Source organism: Mauremys reevesii, linkage group 18 (genome assembly GCF_016161935.1).
Source record: "Mauremys reevesii isolate NIE-2019 linkage group 18, ASM1616193v1, whole genome shotgun sequence".
NCBI classification, from domain to species: Eukaryota; Metazoa; Chordata; order Testudines; family Geoemydidae; genus Mauremys; species Mauremys reevesii.
The window spans coordinates 4,004,292-4,020,645 of NC_052640.1; the positions used below are offsets into that span (position 1 = coordinate 4,004,292).

A 16,354-nucleotide genomic window follows, 5' to 3' on the forward strand; every position below is an offset into this window, starting at 1 on the left:
CTTGGGGCTGTGATTGTGCATACGGCCCCTTTCCACACCGGAGAGATGTGCCGCCTGCTCCCTGCTGCTCCCCCGTTGTGCCAGGACAGTGCAAGGGAATTCAGCCAAAACTGCTACCAGAGGTGTAAAAACAAATCTACACCCTTGGATCAGAGTCTTCTTGCATTTAGTTTTGAGCCCAAATTACTCAGATATCGCCCCCCCCCCTTCTAGCTTTCATCCCAGGGTCTCAACACCCTCTATAAAAGGAAATATAAACCTACAGCATTGCAAGGCAAAGTCTATTTTTGACACAATATTCCAGGTGCAGAGTAACTAACTATATGCCGCCTTCAAGCCCTCCCTTCACCCAGCATGAAGCTGCTGGAAATTCCATCCAAAATCAAGTATAAAAAATCCTGGAAATATTTCCACTGGAATTTTATAAATGCCTATAAAAGTTCCCTCCACCAGAATTAAGGGCAGGAGCCAAGTCATGTAATTTAATATTCTCCATTGGAGCAGTTGGGAATGTTGCCTATGGACTGCTGAATAAGGGACTAAAAGAATGGCCTAATTACAGAAGTTATACCAGAAGTCGGCAATCTTTCAGAAGTGCTGTGCCGGGTCTTCATTTATTCACTCTGATTTAAGGTTCCATGTGCCGGTAATACATTTTAAGGTCTCTTTCTATAAGTCTGTAATATAACTAAACAATTGTTGTAAAGTAAATAAGCATTTTAAAATGCTTAAGAAGCTTCATTTAAAATTAAATTAAAATGCAGAGCCCTCCAGACCGGTGGCCAGGACCCAGGCAATGTGAGTGCCACTGAAAATCAGCTCGCATGCCACCTTCAGCACTCATACCATAGGTTGCCTACCCCTGAGTTATACTATGGAAGCCTCGTTTGGTGGAAGATGAAAAACTTGCACATGTAAAACGTTCTGCAAAAGAAAACAAGTGATAATTGTCTGTGCTTCAGCTGCTATGGGTAATGGGTATATTTCATATAGGTGTTTTTTTTAAATGTATAGTATGCCAGCTGAGAAAACACTCTCAGCAAGTGATATGATCTATTTGACTCTTACAATAGAAGGAAGATTTGGATGAGGTGACCCACTACCTTTTATTTTCATTTGAATTGTAGACTTTAGAAGTACCAAAATATTGAGGGGAAAAAATAGGTCTGAGAAAACAAAGCAGGATGGAGAATTGGGAGTAAGAGTTCAAGTTCAAAAATTACTATGTTTAATATGAATATTTTTTGGAAAACAGTCTATAGCACACTTATAAGAGAAAACATTTGATAAGAGGAACTTAACATGGTGTGAGGGTTTATGCCTGTGGTTGCAGGGCAGCATGGCCTAGTGGCCAGTCTCTCTCCCACTCCATGGGGCCCCAGCCCACAACCCTAACAGCGATGTAGGACTTTGCCACTGGCTCAGCGGGGGGTCCTACCGAAACACGCTGAGGCTTACCAGGGCAAGGTACCAGTCCGTAACCCCCCACCCCTGTAGGGTGACAAGATGGGATGAAGAAAATATCGGGACACATGGTGGGGGTGGGGGGAGTCCTGCTGGCACAGCAAAAAAAAAAATTTTAAAAATGGAGTGCCAAAGTCCCGCCGGCAGAGAGAAAAAAACAAAAAACAACCAACCAACCAGAGTCCTGACCAGACATCGATTGGGATGCAGGACAAAGGCCTAAAAATCGTGACAGTCCCGATTTTATCAGGACATCTGGTCACCCTACACCCCCAGGTCACTTCCTACCAGCTTGAGAGTTGGGGTCTCCCACAAGTCCCTAGGTTCTCTGTGGGTCTCTGGGTCCATCACCTCCTCAGGCTCCTCCCATAGTAGGGCTTCGTGCTGGCCAGGAGCTTCCCGGTTAGGTCCTTCCCCTGTGGCTGCCAGCCCAGGCTGAGCTGAGTTCCCTCCTTTTATACTCTCAGAGCACTTGGAGCATGCCCAGTACGGCCGGGGCAGGACTTCCGCTGTCAGAGCTACTGGTCTGATGCTGCTGGGACGAGTGTGGGGCGGGGCTGCCCCATCACACATGGGGAGCTAAGTAAATGATTCCAGCACAATAGCATAAAGAAAGTAGAATTTTTATTTAAAAACCAACAACATGGTTAAACAATATATATAGAAAAGGTTCCATATATTTTCTTTTGTACTAGTGTTACCTACTGGGACAAAGATTCAGAAATGGCTTCTCCATACATAGATACTAGTGTAAAATGTACTAGTATAGTACAAAATAAGGATGCAATTTCACAGAAGGGATAAACTAAAAACTTTTTCTCTAACCAGTTAAAGTTAATAGAAAAGTATCAATTAATTTAGAGCTAGATCTGAAAGCCTAGAATTTCATCAAGGCCCCACCTTGCTCCCACTGACAACAGGGGGAGTTCTGTCACCAACTTTGTGGGAGCAGCATGAGGTCTTCAATTTCTATTGGAGCCAGCCATCACAGTGGCAAACAGTGAGCAAAATGTTCATGGAGAAAAGGATCTGTCACTTCCATACTGCAGTTTGCAACATACTGAAAATAAAAATAAAAAAAGAAATGGCAATAATCCACTCTGAACTAGTTGACCCAACTCCTTAGATCTTATTCAGGCAAAACTTCTATTGTTTTCAATGGGAGTTTTAAACGAGCAAATATTGCTGGATCAGTATGGCATGAGAAATAGGTTTGCACAATGTAACCAGATGCTAAATGGTGACTATGAACAAGATTGTTGCCCCCTCTTCAGGGGATGTAACTTTAGAGATGCTAGGCACCTCCAACTTCAGACCAGCTCTGAGTGAAAGTAAAACTATAATTACTGGTGGGAGAAAGATACACATTGGAGGAGAGGAGGTTCAAAAAAGTGAAATGAAGACAATTATATTCATTCATAACTATGAAATGCACAGAACCAATTCTGTATCTGAGGCGTCCTGATTTTACTGTACATTCAAACATGCTGAAGAGTGACATGAAAGGTTCTAATACCATCCTGAAGGATCACCTTGAAGTTCAGCTGTCATCAGCAGGTACATATGCAGGTGACAAAAGATACATACTAAATAACATGAGAACACTTCTGAAAGTCAGGCTGTTGTGGTAATTAGAAAGAGCTGTTATGCCCAATGGAACTTTGATAGTATTAAACTCACAATAAAGTACTTTGCATATAAAAAAAGAGAAACATCACAAATATTGGTCATAACTTCCCCCAATTGATTGGGATATTAGCCCTGAAATCTTCAGGGAGTTCAAAGGTGTGTTCAGTAACACCACATAGCTAGTCCAGCTGCCTGATAGAAAACAATCTTTAAAGCACAAATACATCAACATCTGGAAAATGAAACTGGGTTAAACAGATCTTTAGCAGAACAAACAGTAACTAGCTTTTTTGCTATAAGAGTATAAAGGTGCTTCCATTTTACCAAAACATAAAATCTAGGTTTACACATGGGAAAATACAGGGGGGGAAAATAGCAAATAAGATGTGTTTCACGAACCGTAAAAGGGTGCTCACAAGAACTGAATTTTATATGAGTTTAGCTCAATATGAGAATTCCCTAGATAGTCCCATAAGAGCAAAGAACATACATGGTTTTTGGTTTGAGAACAGGCTCAACAGATTTTTACTTAAAAATTTTTCAACAACCTAGAAGATTCATTATTCTTTATATCAAACTCTGGTTTTCCCCTTAAACATATACAGTATGTAAAAAAGATACTTAAAGGTAGCACTTCTGCAAAGTAGGCCATTTTGTTTTTCAGCTAGACCAAGTCTAAAGAATAATTCTCATGCCAACCCAATTTTTCAGGAATGGGATGATCCTTGATATAAGGGCTACTTCAGATTACATTCCCACATCGATGTTTGTAGCTCAGAGTGCTCTCTAGTCAACGGCTACCCCTCTGATACTTGATTCCAGTCAATGGGCTTCTTGCCAGACTTCTTCAGCAGTTCATTGGTTTTAGAGAAATGCCGACAACCGAAGAACCCTCTGTGCACAGAGAGAGGCGATGGATGGACAGTCTGTAGAATATGGTGACGTTTCTGTAAGAAGTTGGAGATAACAAAAGAATGAGAAACTTGGCAGGTTTTCAGATCCTAGATGGAAGTTGCTCATCTGTCCTATTATCAAATGCAGAAATGAAATTGCAAGTATCTCTTCATTGTTCGAGTTAAAAACAAGAGCACACAGGTTTGCCATGAAGCCCAGGCTTTTTGCACTCAATAAATGGCTGCATTTCTAATAAACAGCAATAACAGAGAGTTTAAGTTGTTCTGGGAAGTTTCCTGCGGGAGATAAACTACACATCATAATGTTGAGCCTCTTCACACAACAGTATCTTAATTTCTTCCACACTGATTGTTCTTGTTCCCAGAGGATAAGCACAAAGTGGTGACAGAAGACAGCCTCCCTTGAGACCCTTAACTGTCTACTAGCTTTTTTAATTGAATAGTAGGCAGCAGCAACCAGTTTTTCCACTTATGACCAAAAGCCCCCTCTGGGTGGCATCCTACCAAAATGCCCCGAGTGAAGTAAGAAGCAATGAGACTTCTAGAAAGATGAAAGAATTAAACCATACCCTGTCAATAGAGCTGCCTTTCTTCTGTGCATAAGCTCCCCACAACATGAAGACAAGTCCATCCAAATTATTGTTTAGCCAGGACACCACTGCATCAGTGAATTGTTCCCAGCCTTTTTCCTTGTGGGAATTAGGTTGGTGTGCTCGGACTGTGAGGACGGCATTGAGCAAAAGTACTCCTAATCACAAACAAGACATGTACATATCAGCGTGGACAGAGAAAACATGAATTAGTTTGCAAAGTAGTAAGCTCTCTTCCAATCTTTTGCTGGATCTCCAATGGTAAAAAAATCATTTAATCTTTTATTCATGGGAAAACTCTCCATGAGAGATACCAGTACAGAGTTTTCAAACAATCCATTTGTAGAAGCAGGGAGAAAATAAGTCATTAAGAAATCCATCTAAGAAATAGACCCATTTAGGGGATAAATTATAGAGGCTAAATATAGTTTCTGCAAATGAATAGGCTTTAATGGAGTTTTCCTTTAAAGTTACAGCATCCCTGCATAAACAGATTTACCACTATAATGCCGAGTCAGTATCATTAATACTAGAATCATAGGACTAGAAGGGACCTCGAGAGGTCATCTAATCCAGTCCTCTGCACTAAGGCAGGACTAAGTATTATCTAGACCATCCCTGACAGCTGTTTGTCATTGGAGTTTTTTAAGGGCAGGTTAGACAGAGATTCCACAACCTCCCTAGGCAACTACATGGAAGTTAGAGATGAACTCTGAGACCTTCATGAGATTTTCAGTAATGACATCGCATAATCATTTATTACAGTTAAGCTATATACTCGTTGGGGAGTGGTCATCAGTTTTACGCAGCTACCACAAGGGTTTTCCGACCTGCAGCTAAGCATAATATTTTCTCAGATACTAAAAGGCAAAATAAAACAAATAAATAAGATGCTATTTGACTCACCATCAAAAAGCTATCCCCCAGGCGAGTAGAATTTTGCAAGAGTTATTACAAAGAATACACTTCAAGAAAAATTGTAAACTCTTCTTTGTTAAAAAGCCCAACAAATTGCACATGTGCTTTGTCGGGAGAACATGAAGACAATTATGCAGGTATAAGGTCAAGGCTGAAGTGGTTAAGCTGTGCATAAGCACAGGCTCACTTCTTACATGGTTCGACTCAGTATTATTTAACCGCTTTATGAACATTAAAAGGCTGGGGTTTTTAAATGGTCCCTTTTAATAAATCTCAGCCAAGTAGTTTGGAAAGTACCAATAGCTAGATTAACATTGCTCCTACAACCCACTCACTGAGGGGGAAAATCCCCACTTAGGCCACGTCTACACTGAAAAGCTTACAGTGGCACAGCTGTACTGATAGAGCTGTGTTGCTGTAAGAGCGCTCATATAGCTGTGTTATGCCAACAGAAGAGAGCTCTCCCTTCAAAATAATAAACCAGCTCAACAAGCAACGGTAGCTATGTCAGCAGGAGAGCATCTCCCACCGACATAACGCTGTGCACACGAGCGCTTATGCCGGCAATACTTATGCCGCTCAGAGAATGTTTTTTTACATCTCTGAGTGACAAAGGTTTTGCCAGCATAAGTGCTAGTACAGACACAGTCTAAATGAAGAACCCAGGAAGGATGAACGGATTGATTACCTTGCTTGGCCCACCCAGTTAGATCTCCATGGCCGGGATGGGTGAAATCTTCTATGTCTGCAGATAGCTCTTTGTAAATATTTTCTAAACTGCAAACAAAAATAATGGAAGAGATTTTTAGAATATTTCTGTGAAATTATCAAATAGACAAGTTAATGATTTTGTACAGTTGGAACTTTTACCAAGAACTAAAAATCTTATCTCACATTCTAGGCGCGTCATCCAACTCCCATTTAGGAAAATTATACATCTGATTTATCTGATGTATATGACAGGTCCTTTTATTCACCTCTCCCTTTAATTAATACCAAGTCCCTGAAACTGCTACCTTTTATGCAAATGCTTACTGAAGGCAATGGGACCCCACATCTCCTTGAAGTTAAACATCTGCTTAAGGATTTGCAGGGTGGATGTCTGAGTGAATAGGGCCACAGAATGGTGTCTGTATGCAATACAGGAAGACAAGCAAATTTAATCCAATCCAATTTAGAAAATAAAGACCTTTGTGAAACCAAGACAATGGCTCTTCTTTGCCATCAGGCTGCAGGTCATTCCTGTACAAGGCCCTGATACTACAATTGGATCTGCATGGAAACCCAATTTTGTAGGTCTGGACCCTAAATACATCACCACTTTGGAGGAGCAAGAAGTCTATGTAGAATTCACCAATTTATTTTTGTAGTAATTCTTTCCCAGAAGGCTCTGGGTATGCTGGTGTGCGCCTGTAATCCCAGCTACTTGGGCGGCTGAGGCTAGTGGATCAATCAGCGGTCCTGGGTTGCAGTGCACTATGCCAGTTGAGTGTCCGGTGCCACTGACAGCTTGGTCAGCGGGTGGCTGAAGGACTGGCTAGAACAACATGAATGACGTGTTGTGATCGGTGCTCTCTCTGTGAGGACTGATGGACCCACTGATCAAGGTGATCTTTCCCAGAAAGTATACACCTTAAAATTCAATACGAGTTATTCTTCTGACACCTTTCTGCTCCCCAACAAGTAGAAATACTCTGTCATATGTTATAAAATTATCTTTTCAGCAAATCACAAAACAATTACATCAAAGGCAGTCAGAAAGGCAAACTCACAAACAGCTGTATGCCTATATACAACCTACCCAGTAAATGGTGGCAGACTTTTAAACAGATAAAGCATAACCATACCTAGGTGGCGGTGGAACAGGTCTCTGGACACTAAAGCAGAGTCCATGAGCTTGACCGGGTCCATGATAAGGATCTTGTCCCAAGATGACAACCTTTACCTGAACACAGACATGAATTAGTGCTGATAACCCAGCAATATGTCTTAACATCTCAAAATATCTAGAATTTTATGTATTGCTACAAAGCAAAAATTTCTAGATCCAAGCCAAGTTGCATCTGAAAGAAGGCAGTGCAGAAATGGGGAGGGCCAGGGAAAAGAAGCCAAGAAGACAGCTGAAGTTTTTAAGAGCATTATGGTGCAGTCATGGATGGAAATAACCAATGCAGAAATCCCTATTTTCGGTATCTGGATACAGGGGCAAAGTATCCGAAAACAGGGGCAAAGTATACAAACACTACAGGAGACAAAGCAGGCTTCAAATCCTAAAGCACTGGGTTTCCAGGCAGAAAACCATGGGTCTCGAACATATGCATGGCATCCTTGAGCCTGACTGCAAATACAGCATTCATCGTTTTATCAAACACATCAGAAAGCAGCAAATCCCGACTCTCTCCCCAGGCACTACAGGGGTCGCCCCAGGGGCACTTACATCTGTGATGTCGCACATCTGCGTCCAGGTGAAGACTTGCTGCGCGGGTGGGTAGATGGTGTGACGTTTTCGCTCGTCTGCTACAAATGCCATTAGCTAGAGGAAGCAGAGTGGTGCGCGGTCAGTACAGGCGAGGGAGAGGGGCAGGCACCGAGCAGCTACACACGAGCTGCTGCGGCAGGACGCTCCTCCCCCGGGCAAAGCCTCCTGCGCTCACTCACCTGGGAGAAATAGGGCTTAGTGAACTCCCCCGCCAGCTGCCGCCTCCAGCCCTCTCCGAACCCCGCGGGGATGCTCCGCGAAGCGAGTCTCTGCAGAGCCGCCTCCTTGTTCCTGCGGATCCGCTCCTGCTGCTCGGGGCTCAGTGGAGGGGAGCGGGGCGAGGCCTTCCCCGATTCATCTTCCACCGGCTTCAGCTTTTTGGCGAAGTTGGCCTGGAGGTCGCGACACAAGAGACGCCTGCTAGGGGGGCGCGACACGCAGCGGCCCGGCCCCGCGCGGAGAAACAAGGTGCAGGCGAGCCCCATGGCGGAGGGGGGCGAGCCGGGCAGGCCGGGGCGCTCGGGCCCAGGTGGCAGAGGAGGTCGCTTGGGCTCCCGCCCCCCAGCCTGGGCGGGGCTGAGTGACAGCTACTCTCTGCGCCGCGCAAACACGTGGCTACTTCGCGGGAAAACAGCGCGTGTTTCCCCCAGGGGCGCGCCCTTCCTATTGGGCGTTCAGCCACGGAAGGCGGGCTGGGCACTCTAGCCTCGCCCTCGTTTCTCATTGGCCAGGGCCACCACTCCCCTTATTGGCCCCTCGCTATGAAGACCCGCCGACTGAGCACTCCGCGGTATCAACCCCGCCCAGTCACACTCCTCCGATTGGACACTGAGAATGGAAAACCGCTCCCTACTGGCCAGTGACTACCGAAGTCCCGCCAAGTGGTCTGGCTCCACCCCTCTCCCAGCTCTGCCCTCCCATTGGACCGTGGGTCAAGGAGCGCTCTCCTATTGGTCAATCCCCCAAAGCGGCGCCGCGTTGATCGGCGGGTCTTTTAAATAAGCTCTGCCGGGGGCTGGCCGCCTAGCATGTCCGTATTGCCCCCGGACCCCGCCCGGCCCCGCGGTACCTCAGCATCCCCGCCCTGCTCCGGGGAGCGCTCCCGCTTCCTCGGCGGCGGCGGCGCCGCGCGGAAGAACGAGTGCAGCGTCTTCTGGCCGATCATGCCGGCGGCGGGTGGGCTGCGCGGGGCCGGCCGGCTGGGGAGGGGCGGAACCGTCCACACACGGGACCCGGCGGCGGTCCGGCCAGCTGGGGACAGGTGGCCCCTTCCCCACGCGGGAGCCGGCGGAGGTAGTGGCCGGCGGCCGCCTGGGTGAAGGACTGACTGAAATTGGCGCCAAGTGAGTGCGCATGCGTAAGGAGGGGGGGAACCATGGCGGTAGCACGTGCTTCAGAGGGTCCCTAGGGGCAGTCAGCGCGTGCGCAATGGGGCAGTCTCCTCCCCCGCCCCTCAGAGCTCACGCACGTGGGTAACAGACCGAGGTTTCAGTCTCTGTTCCCCTGTGGATCTACCCTCCCCCGCCCTGCTCAGTGACCCACCCACCTTTGGGTCTGTCCTGCCCCCCCCTGTGTGTCCCACCTTTCCCCCCACACTCCCCTGTGTGGCACCCCCATGCACCCTGTCTCCCCCCACCCCCATGGGTTCACCCCAGTTTCATTCTAATCCAATTTCCAGCAGGGGGCAGGTGATGTGTGGCCTGAGGCAGATGGGGTGGAAGCGCACTGCAGTTACAGGGCCTCTGGGAGAGGCGGGCTGCATAGCCAGGAGAGCGCACAGCCCCACGAGGCCCTGACCCTGACAGCCCTTTGGGTGCTGCTGTAATAGAAACGGTTGGTAACTAATAAAAGTCTTTCCTTGGATGTGCTGGGCCTGAATAGAGCAGGGGGATGACACCAGGAAGGGACATGAGCCTCAACTCCAAATGTACTGCCCAAGTAGTGGCACGGCTAGTTCTGCCCTTAGAAAGCTTTGGCTGTGCATGTGTGGTTTGGCATCCCAAGAAAGCAGAGTGAACATGCACACTTCCCCCCTCTATTCTTGCATTCAGCCTTTGTCCGTTCCCAGCCTGCCCTGATCTTGTTTTCAAACTCTTAAATTGGCACTTTAAGGTTGTCCACCACATCTCTCTGTAGCTTCAGTGCAGTGCAACACAGCCCTTGTTCTGATCCATCAAAACCCACCTATTTCATTTGGCAACCAAAATAAAATAACTCTTGCATAACAGGTTCCTCAGAACTCTTTACAAATGCTAAGTAACTCATCCTATCAACCCTGCCTGAGGAAGCTGAAAACATCAACAGGGAAGACAGAAAACAAGCAAAGAATTAAATGGAGATAACAAGAGGAAGCAGGTTTATAGTGGAAGTAGCAATGATGAGGCTCAGTTGAGATGCTCCCTGAAGAATTACAAAACTTTGTGATTCTTTAGCACCTGTGAGGTGCTATTATCCCTAACTTACAAATAGAGAAATAAGCATGGAGAGGTTAAAGTGGCAGAACCAGGTGTGTGACCCCAAAGTCATGCCACCCACTCTAGTGCTTTAATCGCAAAGCCACTCATGGGGGAGAGGGGGAATAAGAGCACTTGGATGGTAATAAATTGTAGAGCATGTGGGTGCCATGTGCTTGCAACTGGAAAAGGAACTTGAATACTTATTTAGGTGTGATTGCCTGGACAAACTGACTTGTGTGCATTACAATTAAAGTTAACTGTTGTTTGTTTATATGATTGCACCAAGTTAGTAGCCTGAACACATTAGGACCTCATTGTGCTAATCATTATACAGACTCTGCCCCTGCCCCGCCAGCCCAGAGTTTACACTCTAAATAGAGGAAAATGACTTACCCAAGACCACCCAGCAAGTCAGTGGCAGAGCTAAGAATAGACCCTACATCTTCTGAGTCCCAGCCTATGTCCTTATGCAATAATCATGCTGCCTCTTAAGTTGTGCCCAAGACACTAGGGGCCCAGAACACCGTGGCCTTGTCAGTACAACTGTGAATAGCACTTGCACCCCAGTTTCACTCCATGCATGCCCCTCTTACCCTCCTCTACCCTGTCCCCCTTCCCTTTGCATTTTGCCAATTCCCTCCTAAATACATGTACACCAAAAATAAATATATATATTTTTTAAAATATGGTACTAACATGGCATTTGCCACCATCCCATCATTCACTCTGCTGGTGTGTTCTACCCCTTTCCCCACCCTGGATCTATCTGGTCTGTTTAGATTGTAAGGTCTTTGGCATAGGGACTGTCTACTATTCTGTGTTTGTTCAGCACCTGCCTATGGGGCCCCATTCTTGATTGGCCCTCAGGCACAACATTAATAAAAATGATTAAGAATATAACTGATGTGGGATAAATCCCTCATTTGTTCATTTTGCTGGCAAAGGAGTGAACATACACATGTGACATGGATCCTGGAATGCATGCATGAAATCCAGGCTTATATTTGCTCGGCCAGAACATTAGGAGCTATTCTGTAATGAGTGTTTACTAAGCTATGCACATTAGGATAAAAGTGCCCTAACTGAGTACCTGGTTGCTTGCCTTATATGAAGCCCTCAAAGCCATACAAAATAAATAACATTGTTTGCTACAGTCACCTGTTAAACAGAACTTATGATGCCTATAAATGTGGTAAATGTGTAATCAGGCTGATAGTGATTTCAGGCTGAGAGTGGTTCCTAGTCATTTATAAATGCTTCTAAGAAGATCCAGTAGGTGGTGCCCGGGGACCTTGCTGCAAGGCTTACAGAGCAAAACAATCCGCTTGGGTGGGAGAGCTGAGCAAGGGTGGAACATTTGGCTCGGTGTCTCAGACAGGAAGTGGTGGGAGGGAAGTAGCTATTGCTGCTGGAAACGAGGCCTGCCGGAGCTGTTTCTGTGGCCTAGATCCCTTTAGTGAGCTGACAGCCAGGCCAGCTTCAGTGGAGTCCTAAGTTATCTGTCTGGCCCTAGGAGCATTGGCCAGACTCTGAGGATGACCCTGGAATGACTGAGTGCGTTGGAGCCGGTACTCCGTTCCACAGAGGTGCAGCGATCCCCCATCTGTTAGGAGTCATATTAAGGTAGTTTTAAGTCTCTGTTACTTGGGAACAAGGATTTTACAGGTGTGTTTCAACGAAGCATTTAAAATTTCCCAGGCCACTGTAGTTCCATGCAGCCCAGAATCTAACGAGTGAAATCCCATCAGGCCTTTTAGTTGCAGGCTAATGACTGTTTCTTAGGGGCAGCCAGGAATGGATAAGTTCTTGGTCAAAAGGCCTTCCTCAGGCAAGAACAAACAAGAACCCTTGGAGATGAAGGGAGGAGAGCTGGATTGTATGAGAGATGGGGGAGAGAAGAAAAGGCCCCGGTCAGAAATGCCAGGTGCAGATGAGTCCTTTGTGCATTCTCCGTGGAGGCAAATCCGGGCTGAGGGTCTGAACTGCGATTACAAGATCCTGTTCCGCAAAACTGAGGCTGACAAGATTTTCCAGGAGCTGGAAAAGGAAGTGGAGTATTTTGAAGGTAAACAGACGAACGGACCTAATGTCTCTCCATCTCTAATTGCCATGACGCATTCTGCCTTATGATTTCAGTGCAGGATTGGATAGGTGGGAGGAAGTTTTTACGCATAAGGCCCAATCCTACATACAGTCTGCACACTCAGAATCTTACTTCTAAGTGGATTCCCATTGGCTTTAATGGGATTAAAGGTCCCAATGGGTAGATGTGTTTGCATGATCAGGCCCATAGCAGGAAAGTGGCAAACGTAGGCTTTGATCCTTCAAATATGCATATGCTTAACATTAAGCACATGAATTCAGTGGGCTCACTCACATTCTTGTTTATGCATGATCAAGGCCGTAGTATGAAACATGCAAAACACATGAAAGGTGAAAGGATTCAGGTTTTTAGTTATTTTACAGTTCTCCCCTCCCATTGAATAACAGAGAGTGGCGTGGGAGAAGCCCAGAACACTGTGCTATTTCCATCCCTCATGAGGAGTCTCATACATGTTGATCTCTAGTGTTAGTCAGCTTCCTGTCATTGTTTTTGGACAGCAGCACCATTTAGTGGTATTGTCATTCTAAGTCACCCTCAGAGCGGCTACACAGCAGGGAATATGTTGTACTCTTTTCTGCAGAGGGAATGATTGATAATTGCACTTGACCTAACTCTAAACTTAAAAAAAAAAATTACTGCTACTTAGCTGTCTAAAAGGAGGGCGAATCTGTCTTGACTTTCCCAAACTCTCATTCAAACAGGTGATCTTACCAAAGTGCAAGTGTTTGGCAAATGGCACAGCATCCCAAGGAAGCAGGTGACATATGGAGATCCTGAGTTAACATACACTTACTCAGGTGTTACCTTTCCTCCTAAGCTATGGATTCCAGTTCTCAACCGTATCAGAGAGCGCATCACCCTGGCCACTGGACACACTTTTAATTTTGTTCTTATTAACAGGTAACATTTGATTTCTGATGGCAGTAAGCATCTCTGTTCAAACAACAGTTTGATTGTAGGACATTTTACTAATCAGGTATCATTAAGCAGTTATTCGCCACTTCATTTTAGCCTTGAAAAGGAATTTGTGGATACGCAACTTCCAATGTAGCGTTAACTAGCTAATAGAGTACTGGAAAGCATTCCAAAAGCTAAACTCTTTCTTTAGTGCCTCTCATTGTAGTATCTAAATGGAAATACTTCTGTTACTGCTGAATGATTAAACACCCGGGACCCAATCCTATGTTCCTTGCACACCTGTTGAGACAAGGAGTAGGCTCAGTTGAGTGGCATCCCAGTGACTGCAAACCAAGCACAGAATTGGTGTTTGAACTGGGTCATTTTTGAGGAGGCAAGGCAGAGAAGTTAGGGAGGAACCTCTCTTCAAGATATGCATTTGTCTGTAACACACTATGTGGCACATTTTCAATGTGTTCTGCAGAAGTATAACAAAGTCACGGGAAACTCTCTTCCATTCAAGCCCTGCACAGAATCCAGATTTGTCTGTGAGGCTAGGGCAGTTACATTTCAAGTGAGCCCCTCAGTCTTTCCCATCCAGATAACCAACTCGCAAGTGTGTGTGTCCATTTTGTGTGGTAGAAAAGCATCCTTGAGGGTGAGAATGCTAGACTCATTTGTGACTAAATTAAGATTTGAACTCTGGTTTCCAGTAATAGTCTATGTGTATAAAAAATAAATATGCTGCAGTAAAGCAGTGTGTGGCATATGCTTGTACAGTTGATGGAAGAACTAATTTAATCCTCCCCCTCACAGATATAAAGATGGCTGTGATCACATAGGCGAACATCGAGATGATGAGACAGAATTGGTTCCACGGAGTCCCATTGCGTCAGTGTCCTTTGGAGCCTGCAGGGACTTTTTCTTCAGGCATGGTGCTTCCCGAGGGAAAAACGCCTCATGCCACATTGAGCCAGTCAAGCTGCAGCTGGCCCATGGCAGTTTACTAATGATGAACTACCCCACCAATGTGTACTGGTATCACAGCTTGCCCACCCGCAAAAAGGTGCTAGCCCCAAGAATCAACCTGACATTTCGGAAAGTGATGGCTTTACCAAAAAAATGAAGTTATTTAACAACCTAACATCTAGCTTTAACATCCCCTTTTACCTCTGAAAATGAGAACTTTCTTTCCATGTCATAAGTCAATTTCTCTTTCAAACACAGCCTTTTCCTTTGCACATATAGCAAGAGATAGAAACCTAGCTGTGCTGCAAGCTATGTCACGAGTGTATTTAAATTCGGAAAGCAAACAGGGAATAACATGCAGTTGTTTAGATACAAATACGGTAACCATTTGATCTTGGATGTCAAGATTATTTTCCTACAGCCAAGCACTACTGTAGCCTGATGGTATATTTTTCTACTGCTATTCTCCTTGGTTCAGAAGGAGGTTTATTGTTAAATCCATGGTAGTCCTATCAGTGAGTATGCCTTGTTTTTTGTTTTGAAGTCTCAAGTGTATACAGCTGTCTACTAAATACTAACGTTCCATAGAATGTAATAATTCAGAAAGTCTGAAATGTTCTCTACAAATGAGTCGTATATTTTTTTAAATAAAACAAGAGTCTTCTACAAGAAGGGAATGCTGATTGTTTAAATGACAAACTTCCCCTTCATCATTTACAATGTGATTGTAAGTGGTGCAGGTTTGGAAACAGGACTGCACAGTTCTGGAGCTTCTGAAGATATATACCAACAAAGCAGTAAGAACTGTTACTTATCGTACAGTACAGGTCTGTCACAACCTACATGCATTTAACATGCACGATTTCAGCTTTACGCTGTACAGCCAGAGTCTGGAGGGCGTGGCCTCAAGCGGAGGGGGCGTGGCCTCAAGATTTAAAGGTCCTGGGGCACCAGCTGTGGCTGGGAGTCCCAGGGCCTTTAAATCACCCAGGGGGCTCCCAGCTGCAGAGGTGGCTGGTAGCCCCTGGGGCGAACTAAAGGGCCCGAGGCGCCAGCCACCGTGGAGCTCCGGGCCCTTTAAATGCCAGCCCCAGCCCGGCTGCCAAAGCTGTGGACGGGATTTAAAGGGCTCCTCCGGGCTCCCCACCGCGGTGGGAAGCCCGGTGGAGCCCTTTAGATGCCGCCCTGGCCTGGCTGCCGGAACTGCGGGTGGGATTTAAAGGGCTTGGGGATGTAATTTTGAGTATACGCGGCTTTCGCTTTATGCGCTAACCGCGGAACAGAACCCCCGCGTAAGATAAGACTTGCCTGTAACTATGGTTCTTGGAGATGTATTGTCCAGATGGATTCTACTTTTGTTGCGTATGTGCCCGAGATTGAATTCTTTTGGCCAGCAGTGTCCACTGGGATTGCACCTCACCCACCCACCACTTGAGGGCATAAGGGGCGAAGCAGGCCTTCCTCAGTTCCTTCAGCAGTATAGGACTAATCATCATGAAGCCCTGCACATCAGTGGCAGTAGTCATTGAATATGCTGCCATATTCGATGGGTCTAGAGCTGCCTGATGAGATGTTTGGCCCATTAACTACCCCAGACAGTAGGGGACTATGCTGTGGAAGCTTCTCTATGAATTGAGGCACTTTGAGAGCCGTGCCTGATAACTGGAAATTTGCATCTGGAGACTAGCTGAGGAGTTAGAGCTTCCTGCTGAATAAGTCAAGCTTCATAGGATTCTTTTCCCTACATTGTGTCTTTGGATGCCCCTGTTGCTTAGATCTTTCATCTATTGCCACCACCATTAGTGATCGGGGGGGGGGGATGTAAACATATTCTAATCTCAAAGGGTACCTGATAGCACTGGTCAGCTCTTTTGGAAATAGATGCCACACTGATGCTAGGATCTGTCACAACGCCTTAGCTGGTTCTAACAAGT

At 45.7% G+C, this 16,354-nt stretch overlaps 3 protein-coding genes across 3 annotated transcripts in view; 1 reads left to right on the forward strand and 2 right to left on the reverse strand.

Moving 5' to 3' along the window:
* ACACB (acetyl-CoA carboxylase beta) overlaps window positions 1–1,881 on the reverse strand; it is a 76,160-nt gene extending 74,279 nt beyond the window's left edge. The window contains exon 1 of the mRNA XM_039504697.1: window positions 1,753–1,881. The gene's annotated coding sequence lies outside the window, so the exon portion shown is untranslated. The remainder of the gene's footprint in view (window positions 1–1,752) is intronic.
* A 190-nt stretch (window positions 1,882–2,071) lies between these two features.
* Window positions 2,072–9,351, reverse strand: UNG (uracil DNA glycosylase). Its single transcript, XM_039505689.1, has 7 exons — window positions 9,064–9,351; window positions 8,174–8,386; window positions 7,953–8,048; window positions 7,363–7,460; window positions 6,204–6,292; window positions 4,577–4,755; window positions 2,072–4,040 (listed from the first exon to the last, which is right to left on the reverse strand). The coding sequence occupies exons 1-7, from the start codon at window positions 9,157–9,159 to the stop codon at window positions 3,891–3,893; spliced, it is 921 nt and encodes a 306-aa protein (XP_039361623.1). The 5' UTR covers window positions 9,160–9,351; the 3' UTR covers window positions 2,072–3,890.
* A 2,313-nt stretch (window positions 9,352–11,664) lies between these two features.
* Window positions 11,665–15,089, forward strand: ALKBH2 (alkB homolog 2, alpha-ketoglutarate dependent dioxygenase). The gene is made up of 3 exons (XM_039505690.1): window positions 11,665–12,515; window positions 13,256–13,454; window positions 14,268–15,089. The coding sequence occupies exons 1-3, from the start codon at window positions 12,245–12,247 to the stop codon at window positions 14,575–14,577; spliced, it is 780 nt and encodes a 259-aa protein (XP_039361624.1). The 5' UTR covers window positions 11,665–12,244; the 3' UTR covers window positions 14,578–15,089.
* The last annotated feature ends 1,265 nt before the right edge of the window (window positions 15,090–16,354 follow it).